The sequence below is a fragment of the Macaca fascicularis genome, chromosome 11 (genome assembly GCF_037993035.2).
Source record: "Macaca fascicularis isolate 582-1 chromosome 11, T2T-MFA8v1.1".
NCBI lineage: Eukaryota > Metazoa > Chordata > Mammalia > Primates > Cercopithecidae > Macaca > Macaca fascicularis.
Window position 1 is genome coordinate 101408833 of NC_088385.1, and position 17918 is coordinate 101426750.

Sequence of the window (17918 nt, forward strand, 5' to 3'; positions counted from 1 at the left end):
GCATAGAGAAGAAAGCAAAGCACCCAGCTGGGACTGGCTCAGAACCAAGAAAGACTCCCCATTGTGCGAGAAATGGTACGTAGGAGTTCCTTAGCAGTCCCTAATACCACTGTGGACATGTGTAAACCTAGCTACAGAAGAGCCCTAGAGTCCTAACAGGCCCTGAATCCAGTACAGGGAGCTGTCTGGAGTCCACGTGGTTACATTGCTCCAGAGAAGGCACACACACTGCATACCCCTACTCCCTGTAACCCAAGCTGCTACAGCATGCACCATTTTGAGAACCGAGCCAATGCTAAAATACATGCTGCCGTGGGGTTCAACAGACCTGGTATTTCCACATCTGAAGGGTCCCACTGCAATCACACCACAACCAAATAAAAGGGTCCAACACCACAACCTCAGCTACACAGAGCAGTAAAGCCAAAACTCCAGCACCTGAGCTGGTATAGTGGACCTAAAGGAACAAGCAATCTAGCACAGCAGGGAGGCCACCTCCAAGACCAAGGGCGCTGGTGCATGCAGTCCCTAGGGTTTAAGAACTAGCTGCCAGCCACTGCCAGCAATCCCATTCCCACAACTGGTGAAGCAGAAATGCACTCCACATACCTGTAGGGACCAAGGATGGACCCATCTGGCAACAGCCACCACTGGCAACCCCACCCCACAACTGGCAAAGCCACCACACCCAATGAGTACCCACCACTCAAAACCTGAGAACTGTTCCAAATAGAGGCCCCTATCAGCAGCAAAGACATGAGACTCACTCAACAAAAACCCACAGTAGAGACCACTGAGGGTACTTGCAGACACTGCTGACACGAATTACAGCCAAAGATATCACATGGAGACTACATTACTGCACTAATCCAGAAACAAAGCCAAAGCACCTACCCAAACAATACTGCATGACAAATATACAGGAAAAAGTCCTTCCTTACAAAGGCTACTCCATAAAATAGAGGCAACTGTTCTACCAGATGCACCTAATAACTTAGGGACACAAGAAACATGAAAAAAGCTGGGCGTGGTGGTTCATGCCTGTAATTCCAGCACTTTGGGAGGCCCAGACAGGCAGATCACAAGGTCAGGAGTTTGAGACCAGCTTGGCCAACATAGTGAAACCTGTCTCTACTAAAAATACAAAAAATTACCCGGGCTTGGTGGCGGGTACCTGTAATCCCAGCTACTTGGGAGGCTGAAGCAGGAAAATCACTTGAACCCGGGAGGCAGAGGTTGAAGTGAGCCAAGAATGCACCACTGCACTCCAGCCTGGGTGACAGTACGAGACTTTGTCTCAAAAAAAAAAAAAAAAAAAAAAAAGAAATATGAAAAAGAAAACATGACACCTCAAATGGAACCCAATAATTCTCCAGTAATAGACCCTAATGAAAAAGAAATCTAAAAAATGCCTGAAAAGAAATTTGAAATAACAATGTTAAGGGAACTTGGAAAGATACAAGAGAATACAGATACAAAATTCAACAAAATCAGAAAAAAATCATGATATGAATGAGAAATTTTAGAGAGATAGATATCATAAAAAAGAACCAAACAGAATCCTTGTAGCTGAAGAATTTCATGAACAAAAATAAAAATACAATCAAGAATTTCAGCAACAGTTTAGATCAAGCAGGAGAAAGAATTTTTGAACATTAAGACAGGTCTTTTAAAATAATCCAGTCAGACAAATAATAATAAAGAATAAAAGGGATGAAGAAAGCCTATGAGACTCATGCGACACCATTAAGTAAACACATATTCACATCATAAAATTCCAGAAGAATAAGAGATGGGAAACGGTATCAAAAATGTTGTAAACAAAATCGTAACTGTAGATAGAGTTTCCAAGTCTTAGGAGAGAGATGAATATCCAAATCCAAAAAGCTCAAAGACCCCAAACTGATTCAACCCAAAAAGGTCCTCTGCAAGGCACACTATACTCAAACATCAAAAATCAAATCAAAGAATTCCATAAACAACAAGAAAAAAGCATCAAGTAAGAAAATCCCAGGCCGAGGCGGGCGGATCACAAGGTCAGGAGATCGAGACCACGGTGAAACCCCGTCTCTACTAAAAATACAAAAAATTAGCCGGGCGCGGTTGTGGGCGCCTGTAGTCCCAGCTACTCGGGAGGCTGAGGCAGGAGAATGGCGTGAACCCGGGAGGCGGAGCTTGCAGTGAGCTGAGATCCGGCCACTGCACTCCAGCCTGGGCGACAGAGCGAGACTCCGTCTCAAAAAAAAAAAAAAAAAAAAAAAAAAAAAGAAAATCCCCATGAGACAAACAGATTTCTCAAGAGAAACCTTATAGGCAAGAACAGAACAGAATGATATACTCAAAAGTAGTGAAAGAAAAATAACTTCCATTCAAAAATACTATACCCAACAAAACTATCCTTCAGAAATGAAGAAAAAACAAAGTCTTTCTCAGAAAAGCAAAAACTGAGAGAATTCATCACCACTACCCCTACTCAACAAGAAATTCTTAAGGGAGTCCTACAACTGAAAATGAAAAGACAATGACTATCATTATGAAAATATGCAAGAATAAAACTCACTAGTAGAGCAGACAGATATACAAATGAGAAAGAAATCAAACTTTGTCACTACAGAAATCCACCAAATCACAAATATAAACAATTAAGAGAGCAAGAAAGAAACAGAAGATCTACAGTACAACCAGAAAGCAATTAACAAAATGACAGGACTAAGTCCTTGCCTATCAAGAATAACTTTGAATGTAAACAGATTACATCCCCCAATTAAGACACATAGACTGGGTAAAGGCATAAAAACTCAAAGCCCAAATACATGCTGCCTAAAGGAAACTCACTTCACCCACAAAGACATACATACTCTGAAAATGAAGTGGGAAAACAAACAAACAAACAAACAAACAAAAACGCCATGCAAAGAGAAACCAAAAATGAACAGAAGTAACTTACTTAGATAAAATAAACTTTACATCAAAAACTGTGAACAGTTTGTCACCTTGTAAAAAGAAACTGTAAAAAAAAGTTTTTAAGCTGTAAAGAGACAAGGAAGTTCATTATATAATGGAAAAAAAAACAGTTCAGCAAGAGGATTAACAATAGTAAATATGTATGCATCAAACACCAGAGAACCAAGATATATTAAAGCAAATATAATTATTATCTAAGGGGAAAGACAGACACCAATGCAGTAATAGTAGAGGACTTCAATATCCCACTCTCAGCATAAGACAGATCACCTAGAAAGAAAAATAGAATTTAAACTACACTGTAGACCAAATGGACTTCACAGACACTTGTAAAACACTTCATCCAGTAGCTGCAGAATGCAGAATACTCATTCTTCTTCTTCTCCTTCTTCTTTTTTTTTTTTTTTTTTTTTTTTGAGATGGAGTCTTGCTCTGGTACCCAGGCTGGAGGGCAGTGGCACAATCTCGGCTCACTGTAACCTCTACTTCCTGGGTTCCTGTGCCTCAGCCTCTCGAGTAGCTAGGATTACTGTCACACACCACCAAGCCCAATTAATTTTTTTTTGTATTTTTAGTAGAGACAAGGTTTCACCATTTTGGCCAGGCTGCTCTCCAACTCCTGACCTCAAGTGATCTGCCCACCTTGGTCTCCCAAAGTGCTGGGATTACAGATATGAGCCACCACGCCTGGCCAGAATATTCACTCTTCTTATCAGAACATGGAGTATTCCACAGGACAGACCATATGTTAGGCCACAAAACAAGTCTCAATAAATTTTAAAAAATCAATATCATATCAAGTATATTTTCTGACAACAGCAACATAAAACTAGAAATCAGCAACAAGAAGAACTCTGAAAGGTGTACAAATACATGAAAATTAAATAACACGCTCCTGAATGACCAATGAGTCAAGGAGGAAATTAAAAAATAAACTGGAGGCCGGGTGTGGTGGCTCACACCTGTAATCCCAACACTTCGGGAGGCTGAGGCGGGAGGATCACAAGGTCAAGAGATCGAAACCATCCTGGCCAACATGGTGAAGCACTGTCTCTACTAAAAATACAAAAATTAGATGGGTGTGGTGGCATGCGCCTGTAGTCATAGCTACTCGGGAGGCTGAAGCAGGAGAATTGCTTGAATCTGGGAGGCAGAGGCTGCAGTGAGCTGAGATCATGCCACTGCACTCCAGCCTGGCTACAGAGTGAGACTCTGTCTCAAAAAACCAAACAAACAAAAAAAACCAAGTAAATAGAAAAATTTCTTAAAAACAAATAAATAAAAACAAAAATACAACATACCAAAACCTATGCAATGAATACCGCAGAAGCAGAATTAAAAGTTTATACCAATAAATGCCTACATCAAAAAAGTACAAAAACTTCAAATTAACAACATAATCATGTTCCCCCGGGAACTAGAAAAACAAGAACAAAACCCAAAGTTAGTAGAGAGAAATAAAACATAAAAATCAGTACAGAAATTTACAAAAAAGAAGACTAAAAAACTATAAAATATCAACAAAATGTTGGTTTTTTGAAAAAACAAAATTGACAAAACATTAGCTAGACTAAAAGTGAGAAGACCCAAATAAATAAAATAAAAAATGAAAAAGCAGACATTACAGCTGATGCCACAGAAATACTAAAGATCATTGAGACTATTATGAGCAACTGTAGGACAACAAATTGGAAAACCTAGAGAAAATGGATAAATTGCTAAACACACAAAACCTGTCAAGATTGAAACAGAAGGAAATACAAAACCTGAACAGATCAATAATGAGTAACAAGACTGCATCATCAATAAAAAGTCTCCCAAGAAAAAAAGCCCAGGACTAGATGGCTTCACTGCTGAATTCTACCAAACTTTTAAAAAAGAACTAATACTAATTCTTCTCAAACTACTCCCGAAAATTGAAAGGGAGAGAAATCTTCCAAACTCATTCTATATGGCCAGCATTACCCTGACACCAAAACCAGACCAGGACACAACAAAAAAAAGAGCACTATGGCCAGTATTCCTAATAAATACAGATGCAAAAACCCTCAGTAAAACACTAGCAAACCAAATCCAGCAACACATTAAAAAGATTATTCACCATGATCAAGTTGGATTTATCACAGGTATGCAAGGATGGTTCAACATATGCAAATCAATAAATGTGATACATCATATCAACTGAATGAAGAAAAAAAGGATAATTTCAATACATGCAGAAAAAGCATCTGATAAAAATTCAGCTTTCCTTCATGACAAAAACTAAAAAAAATTAGGTATAAAAGAAACATACCTCAATACAATGAATATCATATATGACAAAACCACAACTAACAACATACTGAACAAAAAAACGTTGAAAGCTTTTCCTCTAAGAACCGGAACAATACAAGGATGTCCACCCTCGTCAATCTTATTCAACACAGCACTGGAAATCTCAGCCAAAGCAATTAGACATAAGAGAGAAATAAATGGCTTCCAAATAAAAAAGAAGTCAAAACTGTCCACTTGAGGTGACATTATCTTATATACAGAAAAACCTAAATATTCTACGAAAAAGCTCTTAGAACTTGTAATTCATTAACGTTTCAGGATAAAAAAACTCAACATACAAAAATCAGTAGCATTTCTACATACTTAACAAACTAACTGGAAAAGAAAGAAATCTTCTTTATTATAAAAATTAAAATACCTATGAATAAATTTAACCAAGGAGGTAAAAGATCTCTAGAAGGAAAACTATAAAATACTGATTAAAGAAATTGAAGACACCAAAAAATGAAAAGAAATCTCATGTTCACAGATTGGGAGATTAATACTGTTAACATGACCATACTACCAAAAGTGATCACAGTCAATGCAATTTCTACCATATTACCAATTAATTTCTTCACAGAAATTTTTTTTAAAAATCTTAAAATTTGCATGGAGTCACAAGATTCCAAAGAGTCAAAGCAATCCTGTGTAAAAAGAACAAAGCTGGAGATATCTATCACACTGACTTCAAAATATGTTACAAAGCTATAGTAACAAAAACATCATAGTACTGGCATAAAAACAGATACACCCACCAAGGAAACAGAATAGAGAAGTCAAAAATAATTCCACATATTTACAGGTAACTGATTTTCAACAAAAGCACCAAGAAAATACATTGGGGAAAGGACAGCCTCTTCAATAAATGATTCTGGGAAAACTGCATATCCAAATGCAGAAGAATTAAAACTAGGTCCATCTCTCATCATATATAAAAATCAAAGACTTAAGTATGAGGTCCCAAACTATGAAACTACTAGAGGAAACCACAAGGAAAAGACTTCAGGACATTGCCCTGGGTGAAAATTTTACGGGTAAGACCTCAATAACACAGGCAACAAGTTGGGCATGGTGGCACATGCCTATAGTCCCAGCTACTTGGGAAGCTGAGGCAAGAGGATCACCTGAGTCCAGAAATTTTGTGCTGTAGGTGCTATAGTGTGCTATTCCAATCGGGCATCCACATTAAGTTTCGCATCAGGATAATGACCTCCCAGGAGTAGAGGACCACCAGAATGCCTAAGGAGGGCTGACCTGACCCAGGTCAGAAACAGAGTGGGTCAAAACTCTATGCTGAAGAATAGTAGCATTGCACCGGTGAATACCCACTGCAATCCAGCCTGGGCAACACAGCAAAACACCATCCTTTATATAAATACAAAAACAAAATAAATAAAACAACCATAACAACAGAAAATGCAGGCAACAAAAGCAAACATAGATAAATGAGATTGTATCAAACCAAAGTTTCTGCACAACAAAGGAAACAATTAACAGAGTAAAGAGACAATCTATACAATGGGAGAAAATATTAATACCTGCAAACTTTTTTTTTTTTTTTTTTTTTGAGACAGAGTTTCACTCTTTTTGCCCAGGCTGGGGTGCAATGGCATGGTCTCAGCGCACCACAACCTCTGCCTCCCAGGTTCAAGCAATTCTCTTGCCTCAGCCTCCCATGTAGCTGGGATTATAGGTGCACACCACCAGGCCCAGCTAATTTTGTATTTTTAGTAGGGACGGGGTTTTACTATGTTGGTCAGGTTGATCTTGTACTCCTGACCTCAGGTGATCTGCCTGCCTTGGCTCCCCAAAGTGCTGGGATTACAGGTGTGAGCCATCACACCTGGCCCACCTGCAAACCATTTATCTGACAAGGGATTAACATTTAGAATAAACAAGAAACTCAAACAACTCAATGGCAAAAAGCCCCAAATAATTCCATTTAAAAATGGGCAAATGATCTGAATGGATTTATGAATTTATGAAAAACATTTACAAAAAATTGTTCAACCTAACTATTCATCAGGGAAATGCAAATCAAACCACAATGAGATTTCATCTCACCAGCTAGAATGCCTACCGTCAAAAAGACAAAACAAATGTTTTCAAGAATGAGGAGAAAAGGGACTCTTAGACACTGTTAGTGCAGATGTAAATTAGTATAGCCATTAAGAAAAATAGTAAGGAGGCTCGACAAAAAACTAACAACAGGCCAAGTGCAGTGGCTCACGCGTGTAATCTCAGCACTTTGGGAGGCCAAGGCAGGCGGATCACTTGGGGTCAAGAGTTGGAGACCAGCCTGGCCAACACAGTGAAACCCCGTCTCTACAAAAAAAATACAATCAATCAATCAATCAATTAGCCGGGTATGGTGGCACACACCTGTAATCCCGGCTGCTCGGGAGGCTGAGGCAAGAGAATCACTTGAACCTCGGAGGCAGAGGTTACAGTGAGCCACGACCATACCACTGTACTCCAGCCTGGGTGACAAAGTGAGACCCTGTCTCAAAAAAAACTGAAACAGAACTACCACAGGACCCAGCAATTCCACAACTGGGTATATGCCCAAACCAAAGGAAATTAGTATGTCAAAGTGATATCTGCACTCCTATGTTTACTGCAGAACTATTCACAATAACCAAGATATGGAATCAACCTAAGTGCCCATCAACAGACGGATGGATAAAGAAAATGTGGCATATATAAACAATGGAATACTATTCAGTCATAAAAAAGTATGAAATCCTGTCGTTCATGGCAACATGGACAATACGGAGGACAATAGGTTAATTAAGTAAGTCAGGCACACAAAGATATATACTGCATGTCCTCACAAGTGGAAGCTAAAAAAGTTTGTTTCATAGAACTAGAAAGTAGAATAGTGGTTACTAGAGCCTGGAAGGGTAGTGAGGAGGGAAGATACAGGTTGGTTAACAAATGCAAAACTACTATTGGATAGGAAGAATAATTTCTGGTGTTCTACAGCACTACAGGCTGACTATAATTAGCACTAATTTATTGTATATTTGAGCTAGAAGAGACGATTTTGAATGTTCCCAATTGAAAGAACGCATTAAATGTTTGAGGTGATGGATATGCTAATTACCCTGATTTGATCATTACACACTGTATACATGAATCAAAATATCACACTGTACCCTGTAAACATGTACAATTGTGTGTCAATTAAGTTTTTAAAAAACATGAAATAAGTGCTGGTGAAGATATGGAGAAATCAGAAGGCTTGTACATTCTTGGTGGGAATTTAAAATGGTGCAGCCACTGAAGAAAACAGAATGGCAGTTCCTCAAAAAATTATAAACAGAATTACAATATAATCCAGTAATTCCTCTTCTGGATATACACCCAAAATAACTGAAACCAAGGTTGTAAGGAGATGTTTGTACACACATGTTCATAACAGCATCATTAATAGCTAAAATGTGGAAGCAATCCAGGTGTCTGTAAACAAATCAATAAATACAGTATATACGCAGAATGAGATATCATTAAGCCTTAGAAAATAATGAACATTAGGTCAAGCGTGGTAGCTCACACCTGTAATTTCAGTACTTTGGGAGGCTGAGGTGGGCGGATCACCTGAGGTCAGGAGTTCGAGCAGCCTGGCCAATATGGTGAAACCACATCTCTACTAAAAATACAAAAATTAGCCAGGTTTGGTAGCAGGCGCCTTTAATCCCAGCTACTTGGGAGACTAAGGCAGGAGAATGGCTTGAACCTAGGAGATGGAGGTTGCAGTAAACTGAGATCACGCCAATGCACTCCAACCTGGGCAACAGAGCGAGACTCTGTCTCAAAATAATAACAATAATAATAATGACATCATGCTAAGTAAAATAACTCAGTCCAAAAAAAAAAAAAAAAAGACATCATGCTGAGTAAAATAACCCCCCAAAAAAACAACAAAAAAAGACAAATACTGCTTGATTCCACTTACAAAGGTATGTAGAGTAGTCAAAAATCCTAAAAGACAGAAAGTGAACTGGTGATTACCCGGGGTTGGGAGGATGGGGTAATGGGAAGTTATTGTTTAATGGGTACAGTTTGTTTTACAAGGTGAAAAGAACTCTGGAGATGGATGGTAATGATGGTTCCACAATATGAATGTATTCAATACCACTGAATTGTACACTTAAAATTAGTTAAGATAAAAAAAACAAAAAACAAAACAAAATAAAACAAAAAATTAGTTAAGATGCAAGATTTTATTTTATGTGTATTTTATCAATTTTCAAATATTGGAAAAAAATTAATGAAATCCCAATAAAACTGCAAACAAACTTTTTTATGGAGCTAGACATTAATATTCAAGTTGATATGAAAAAACAAACATATAATACTAGCTAGGAAAATACTGAGAGAAAAACTCTAAGGACCGAGTACCACCACCAGATATTAAAGCATACTATAAAGCCTCTATAATTAAAGTATCATAATAATGGTGGAGGCGCCTAAAGTCCCAACTACTTGGGAGGCTGAGGAGGGAGGATTGCTTGAGCTCAGGAGTTCAATGTTACAGTGAGCCACGATCATGCACTCCAGCCTGGGCAACAAACACAGACTCTGTCTCTAAATAAAAATTGAAACAAAATTTTTTTTTTTAATTGTAAAATGGCACATGAACAGACAACCAGATGAGTGAAACAGAATAGAAAGTCCAGAAATATATCCAAGTATATATGGAAATTTAAAATACAATAAAAGCATCATTATGAATCACTGGGGCAAAGACAGGTTTTTAATAAAAGTGTGAGACAATTAGCCACTTAGAAAAAACTAATTAAATCCATACCTCACAGCATACAAAAAAATACACTTCAAATAGATCACAGAACTAAATGTAAAAAATGAAACCATACAAGCAAAAAGAAGTGAATTCCTCTTTAACCTCAGTTCAGGGAGAGACTACTAACTCTGACTTAATACCCAGAAGCAGTAACAGATTAAATTTGATTACATAATAAAAATTTTTGCACAGCAAAAAAATAACAGAAGCAAACTCAGAAGACTGCTGACACACACTGACAGAAAATATCTGCAGCCTAATCCTGATATATAAAGAACTCCTAAAAAGCAAGCTAATTTAAAAAAAAAAAATTAAGCAAGGTAAAAAAGGCCAAAAAAACCAAGTACAATAGGGAAAGACAGGAACAAACAATTCATACAAAAATGATGTAAAAATGGCCTTTAAACAAATGAAACATTGCTCAATCTCATTTATAATGTGAGAAATGCAAATTAAACTACACTAAGATGCAAAGTGATATAATTCTCTTGGATGGAAATTTGGCAATATCCAACAAAACTGCATATGATTTACCTTTTGACCCACCAATTTACTTCAGAAATTCACCCTGAAGATACATCTCCAGAAAATGAAAATATTTACATGTACAACATTATTGACTGCATCATCAGTTGTAATCACAAAATACTGGAGGCCAGGTGCAGTGGCTCAACACCTATAATCCCGGTACACTGGGAGGCCCGAGGTGGGCAGATCAACTGAAGCCAGGAGTTTGAGAGCAGCCTGGCCAGCAAGGTGAAATCTCACCTCTACTAAAAATACAAAATTTTAGCCAGTTGTGGTGGCATATGCCTGCAATCTCAGCTGCTCAGGAGGCAGGAGAATCACTTGAATCCCAGAGGCGGAGGTAGAGGCTGCAGTGAGCCAAGATCATCCCACTGCCCTCCAGCCTGGGCAACAGAGCAAGACTCTGTTTCGGAAAAAAAAAAAAGACAAAATATTGGAAACTAAATAAACCTAAGAGATTGTTTCACTAAACACTGACAGAAACACATAGTGGAGTGCTATGCAGCCATAAAAAAGAATGAGGTTAATCTCTATGAACTAATCTGAAGCAGTTTCCAGGGTACACTGATAAGAAAGAAGGAAAAATACAATGACATCTGATATTTGTGAGGAACAACAACAACAACAAAAAATGTAGGAAGTCTAAACCAGAAACTAATGAGATTAATCTCACATAGGGGCAGGACAGAGGAGAAAAGATGAGGGAAATGGGAACAGGGTAGAGCAGATGTGGGAAGTGGCAACTTTTTGAGGTTTTTTTAAAATTTTTTGTTTGTTCGTTTTTTGGTATATTATAGTTCTGTCTTTTAGAACCATGTAGATATTTCAAAAGCCCAATATATAAATAAATAAATAAACAAGGATGAGGTATGGACTCAAAATAGAATAGAACAGAAAGAATAAACCTGCTTTATAAGTGAATAACAAACCACATTAAAGGAGAATTCAGGGAGAAAAATCATAAGTAACTTTGGAAAACAATATTTTGACTATATACTCTAAGGTTAAAGATAAAAACAACTATACACAAATATTACATGTAAGTTAATGGGTTTGTTTTTCATTGAGTGATGAGTTAGCAATTCTAAAACAATTTTATATTCTAGGACTAAGTAAATACAGTATGAATAATGAATATCAGTTTTCTCACTGTCAAAAGAATTGCAAGTATGAAAAGAGGAAGGCCAGAATGAACTCCATGGTGCTGGAACGGAGCCGGAAATATCAATGTAAACTCAAGATTATTAATATAGAGAAAAAAATAAAGAAATAGACATAAATGTGTAATTTTCAGTTCACTGAGAGGACCTAGAAGCAATGACTCTCTAGTACCAACAAGCATACCTAGAGCTGAGATTTTGGTTTCTAAATGCCATTCTCCAATTAAAAAGGAATCAAAGCACCTCAGAGAAATGCTTAATTCCAGGGCTGGGGCAGGGAAAGTGAAAGAGAATCATAGAACATCCTGTAATGATAGAAAAAAGTCACAATAAATCGTGGGATTATGTCAAAAGGACATGGGATTCAACTTGAAAGATCTTCCAATAGTCAAATCTGAGAGAAGTTGAGCAACACAAAATATTATAACAAAATATTATAATCTATAGAAAAAATATGAATGTATAAATCCATAGTGATATAAATATATCTAGACGAGAATGGAAAGCTCTTCTTTTCAGGAGAATTTCAACTAATAAATGTGGAAGGATTACAGAAATGGAAAGATCACCATTTGGCAAACGCTAGAATTATAACTGTTTCAGATAACAATTATCAATGGATACTAAAATTAATGGAAGAATATATAAAGGCAAAATATGAGAATATTTACATAGACTTGAAATATCATATGGGCAACCACAAGATAATTATATATTACAAAGGGGAAAAAATAGTAATTTTATAGGGGAAAAACATGGCAGATGGCACCTTAACCAAGTGATCAAAGTTAAAATCACCAGTTAAGGGGCCAAATCATGAACCTCCTAATATGATGCACTGAGGACACATGACTTTGATGTTTTCCTTAAAATGCCTAACCTGAATTTAACCATGAAAAATGCAATACAAAACCAAATTGAGAGAGGATATACAAAATACTGACAAGTATTTGTCAAAGTGTTCATATGTTCCATATTAAAAGTAACTAAATGCAATGTGTGATCCTGGATTGGGTTTTAGACCAGAAAAAAGACATCAGTGGGACAACTGGTAAAATTTGAGTACAGTTAATAGACTTTATAATAGTAATGTCTGATTTCCTGATATTCATATTAATTTCTTAATCTTGGTTATTATAATATGGTTACATAAGGTATCCATATTTGGGAGATAAGGGTGAAGGGCACATGGGAATTCTTTGTACTACTTGTACATCATTTTGTTAACTCTGACATTATTTCAACATGAAAAACTTTAAATATCTATGTATATATCACCTAACACTCTGAAGCTCCTTCCTGGTGATCTCTTCTGCCATCTGTGAAGCCCGCAATTTCTCCTCATACTGATCCTTTTCAGATTGCCTCCAGACATCATGTTCTACTTTCATTTTCTCCAAATCTGCTAATCTGTTCTCGAGTTCTAACCTAAAACAAGAGATCATAATTATGTTACAAGAACTATAATAAAGATGATATAACAGCAAAATGTTTTCATTTGCAAGGATATTTAAGTCAAACTAAGGTAATTAAGTACTTACTTTTCATCTTGTAATACCACAAGTTTTTGATAACCTTCTTCTTTGGCAGCTTGTACTTTACGTATTAATTCACGATCCTTTTCTACTAAGAGCACTTTGTGGTGTTCAACAGCTGCTTTGAGAATTTCATTGTCTGACTGTAATCCTAGTGTTTTTTAAGGAGAAAAATGTACTATTCAATGTTACTAAGATGAAAAGTCACATTTAACAGCAAGTATTCATAAGCTGGTAAGACAACTAAAAGAATGTAGAAAGTCTCTATGAATATATATTCTCAATAATACTCACATCATTAATAAACTCTCTTAAAATAGAGAATGAAACAGGATAAAACTCAGAGCAAATTTTCCTGTCACTGTTTATTTAGTGCATACACATATAAAAACTTTAATAAAAGGCTATATACATTTACTCATTCGAACACTGAGAGTTGAGAACAACCTGGATGATAAACCAGAGGTTTACTTTCTTCACTTCTAAAGGGGTTCTGTGACCTAAGCCTCTAAGACAGCATCATAGACAAAGCTGGCCGATAGCAGAGTGAAATAAATCACAAAACCCTTCAAAACCTGTTGATTCTAGCAGAACTGCTAGATTTCTAGCAGAAGTATAAATAACACGGACACTTTCAAGAAAGTTTGTACAATGAATTCAGAAATCTTTGTGATGAAATGGCAAATACTTTGCAGATGGAATAATTAAAGCAAACTCACATCTAACTCAAAGTAAAAACAAAATGCAGCATCCTTTAAGTTCCTAAAAAAATTTACTCCCTAACTCTATGGAAATCCATGAGCCAAATAAATAGAAATCAATAATTGGAAAAAATCATTCACAGCATACAGACACGGTGTTAGCACCTGTAGTCCCAGCTACTGAGGAGGCTTAGGCAGGAGGATCATTTGAGCCAAGGAATTCAAAGCTAGCCTGGGCAACAAGGTGAGACCCGGTTTCAAAACATGAAAGGCATTCATCATAAACTCTGTCTGAAATGAGTTCAACTACAGATCAACTCAAGGATAGCTACAGGCCAAATGTAAGCTTATTTAAATACTTCAAGTTAGAAACAACGTAAATAATGAAGAAACCTGATGAGATGGACGTTCTAAGATTAAACTGGAACTTAAAAATAAGCCTACTTGGCCGGGTGCACGGCTCACACCTGTAATCCCAGTACTTTGGGAGGCCAAGGCAGGCAGATCATGAGGTCAGGAGATCGAGACCATCCTGGCTAACACAGTGAAACGCTGTCACTACTAAAAATACAAAAAATTAGCCAGCCTGGTGGTGGGCGCCTGTAGTCCCAGCTATTCGGGAGGCTGAGGCAGGAGAATGGCATGAACCTGGGAGGTGAAGTTTGCAGTAAGCTGAGATCACGCCACTGCACTCCAGCCAGAGGGACACAGCAAGACTCCGTCTCAAAAATAAATAAATAAATAAAAAATAAAAAAATAAGCCTACCCTACACTAGGCTACAATGACTGGCCTAGGGTCTACATAAAAAAATTTTTTTAATTGAAAAAAATTAAGCCTGGAACCCAATTATCTTCTTCACATTCTCTAGACTTAAAATGTCCTGGGAGTAATAAACTACACAATAAATAGATTTAAGATTTATAAATCACGAAGTATGGCATCCCATTTACAAAGTTCATTTATGTATCCAAAAACTACGATAAAAACATAAGACTGATTTTTTAAAAGTTATTAAGTCTTACAATGAACAAAACACTCAACATATAATAAACATTTCATATGTACTCCAAAATTTAAACTACGTTGAAAATCTGGAAATAAAAATTCATGTTCAACTATTTTAATAATTTGAGTTCATATCTGAAAATAAGCAGCAGCAGCAGCAGCAAGGGAAATCACACATTACCATCCAGTTCACTTTGAATCTTATTCCTTTCTCTTTCTAGCTCACTCTTAGCCCTTGCTGTCTCCAGTTTGATGTCTGTTATTTCCAGTTTGTTTGAATGTTTAAGTTCTTTCACCTGTTGATAATTAAAAATTGAAATTACTATTCATCATTTTCTTGTCATTCAATACTTACCCCAAAACATACATGGAAACGAGAAAACGCTTTGATAGTAGAGTCTAAGTACCTTTCAAGAAGAAAGGAGTGTCAATGCCTGCAATAGTACTTCAAATAAGGAGACATCAAGAAAACAGTTCTTTCCTAACAGAACTGAGGCATTTCCTTACGAATATCTATGTATGGTCCTCTGGCTTAATCTTGCCTTAAAGACTTAATTACAAGTATCTAAAATCAAATACTTGATGATTGGAAAATCTGCAGGGAAAAAATTCTGAAACTTTTTAAATTTGTTAATATTTCTAAAAGACAGGGTCTCACTATGTCATCCAGGCTGGAGTGCAGTGGCACAGTCATAGCTCACTTTAACTTCAAACTCCTGGGCTCAAGTGATCCTCTCTCCTCAGCATTCCAAGTAGCTGTCAAGAAGACTACAGGTGCACACCACCACGCTCAGATAATTTTTCAATTTTTTTGTAGCGATGGGCTCTTGCTATGTTGACCAGGCTGGTCTCAAACTCCTGGCCTCAAGCAATCCTCCTGCCTTGGCCTCCTAAAGTGCTAGGATTATAGGTGTAATCCACTGCACTTGGCCTGAAACCTTCCTTTTAAAAAGTGTCCAGAGCTGGACACAGTAACTTGCACCTAAAATCCCAGCTACTCAAAAGGCTGTGGCAGAAGGAAGTGTCTGAGGCCTGGTGTTGGAGACCACTTTGGGCAACATAGTGAGATCCTTTCTCTAAAAAAAAAAAATTTTTTTAATTAGCCCCTTAGTCCCAGCCATTGGGGAGACTAAGAGGATCACTTGAGTCTAGGGGTTTGAGGCTGCAGTGAACTATGATTGTGCCAATGTACTCCAGCCTGGGCAACAGAGTGAGACCTTGTCTCTAAAAAAATTAAAATTAAATTTAAGAATAAAAAATGTGTTAGGGACAAAGAAGGTACTCTAGGTAGAAGGAACAGCATATAAAATGTTATTATGTGTATAACATGACATGGTCTGCTCTTAAAACAAGCTATGTATTACATGGAGAGCACCGGCAGATGTGAAATCTGTGGAGGAATGGCAGGGAATAAACTTTATATACCACACGAAAGGGTTGTTTTTCAGTTAGCTGTTGAAGGTGGCACAATTAATTAATGTAAATCTGTTGGCTTAAGAAACTGAAGGTAAATAAATCAATTAAAAGGCAAAGAATGAATAAAGGGGGAGAATGAAGAATCAATTGAATCTGGTGACAAAACAGTCTATGTGTATAGATTGTGTCTGTGTGCGCATGTGCACAAGTATGAGGTAGGGGATAGAGGCAGGAACAAGAATAAATCATATAAATTCATTTTCCATAGCCCTTCTCTTTGGTAAGGAGCTTCTAAAATTAGATATAGTCATATAATAAGGATTTAATCAATACAAACATAAAGATTAGATGACCCGTTTTCTGATATATTACCCAAATATAGAAAACTATGGAATCAGAGTAGGAAACTACAAATATATACAAGTTAAATACAGAAAATGTGAGATGGTAGAAACAGGAAAGTAAAAGACAATTTACTTAAGAGTCCAATAAAAACCCCATAAAAACTGGAGTTGGGAGTCAGACACAAATCAAAAAGAGTTCCTAGAGCCAAAGAGGGCAAGGATGAGAAATAGAAGTGTCTTACTGGAAGAGACTCCATCAACAAAAGGTCCTGAAAATGTTTCAAGGAATAGTTTCATGCAAAATCTTCATTTAAAGGAAATAAACAGAAAAGTGAGTACTGCCTTCGTACTGGTAACTACAATAAGACATCCCTCCAGATTAACTCGTAGATTTTTAAATGACCGTTCATAAAATGGCAACCTTGTGCTGACATCAGTTTTGCATTTTTATTTATTTATTTTTTGAGACAGAGTCTCGCTCTGTCGCCCAGGCTGGAGTGCAGTGGCTTGATCTCAGCTTACGGCAACCTCTGTCTCCGGGGTTCAGGCGATTCTCCTGCCTCAGCCTCCCGAGTAGCTGGGATTACAGGCATGCACTACCACACCTGGCTAAATTTTGTATTTTTAGTAGAGATGGGGTTTCACCATCTTGGCCAGGCCGGTCTTGAACTCCTGACCTCACGATCCACCCGCCTTGGCCTTCCAAAGTGCTGGGATTACAGGCACAAGCCACCACGCCCAGCCTGCATTTTTAATTTCCTTTTGGAAGTTCTTTTCTACAAAAGCAAGTTTTATAAAATGATGTTTACATGAAAGCAGCTGAGAATTTGTTTTAATACTTAAACTTTCTGTAGATTGGGTTTTACTACATTATAATTTCATGGACAGATAGAATTTAAGTTACAAATACTTTAAAATTTTGAAGAAATACAATTACAAAGAAAATCCAATCACTATGACAAACGTAATTATAACCTGCTATTATATACTAACTGTAAAAGGGTAAGAATGACACAGCATTTCATTAACAAACATACTATAGCTATAGCTGCATAAGGTGGAAAATTAGAGCTATCTTATTTCATAGGAAGTTGATTCATCTCATGGTAACTTCAAGATCTACAAAAACTTCTTTTTCATT

At 37.0% G+C, this 17918-nt stretch overlaps 1 protein-coding gene across 15 annotated transcripts in view; it reads right to left on the minus strand.

Moving 5' to 3' along the window:
• The window catches only part of CEP83 (centrosomal protein 83), a 163493-nt gene that overhangs the window by 59298 nt on the left and 86277 nt on the right, over positions 1-17918 (minus strand). For all 15 annotated transcript variants that reach the window (XR_012420492.1, XR_012420491.1, XR_012420494.1 and 12 more), the window contains 3 exons: positions 15199-15313; positions 13317-13461; positions 13054-13203 (listed from right to left, as the gene is read on the minus strand). Coding sequence is in view for 12 of the 15 variants with exons in the window: in XM_065524653.1 (XP_065380725.1) it covers positions 13054-13203; positions 13317-13461; positions 15199-15313 (410 nt within the window). In the remaining 3 variants the exon portion in view is untranslated. The remainder of the gene's footprint in view (positions 1-13053; positions 13204-13316; positions 13462-15198; positions 15314-17918) is intronic.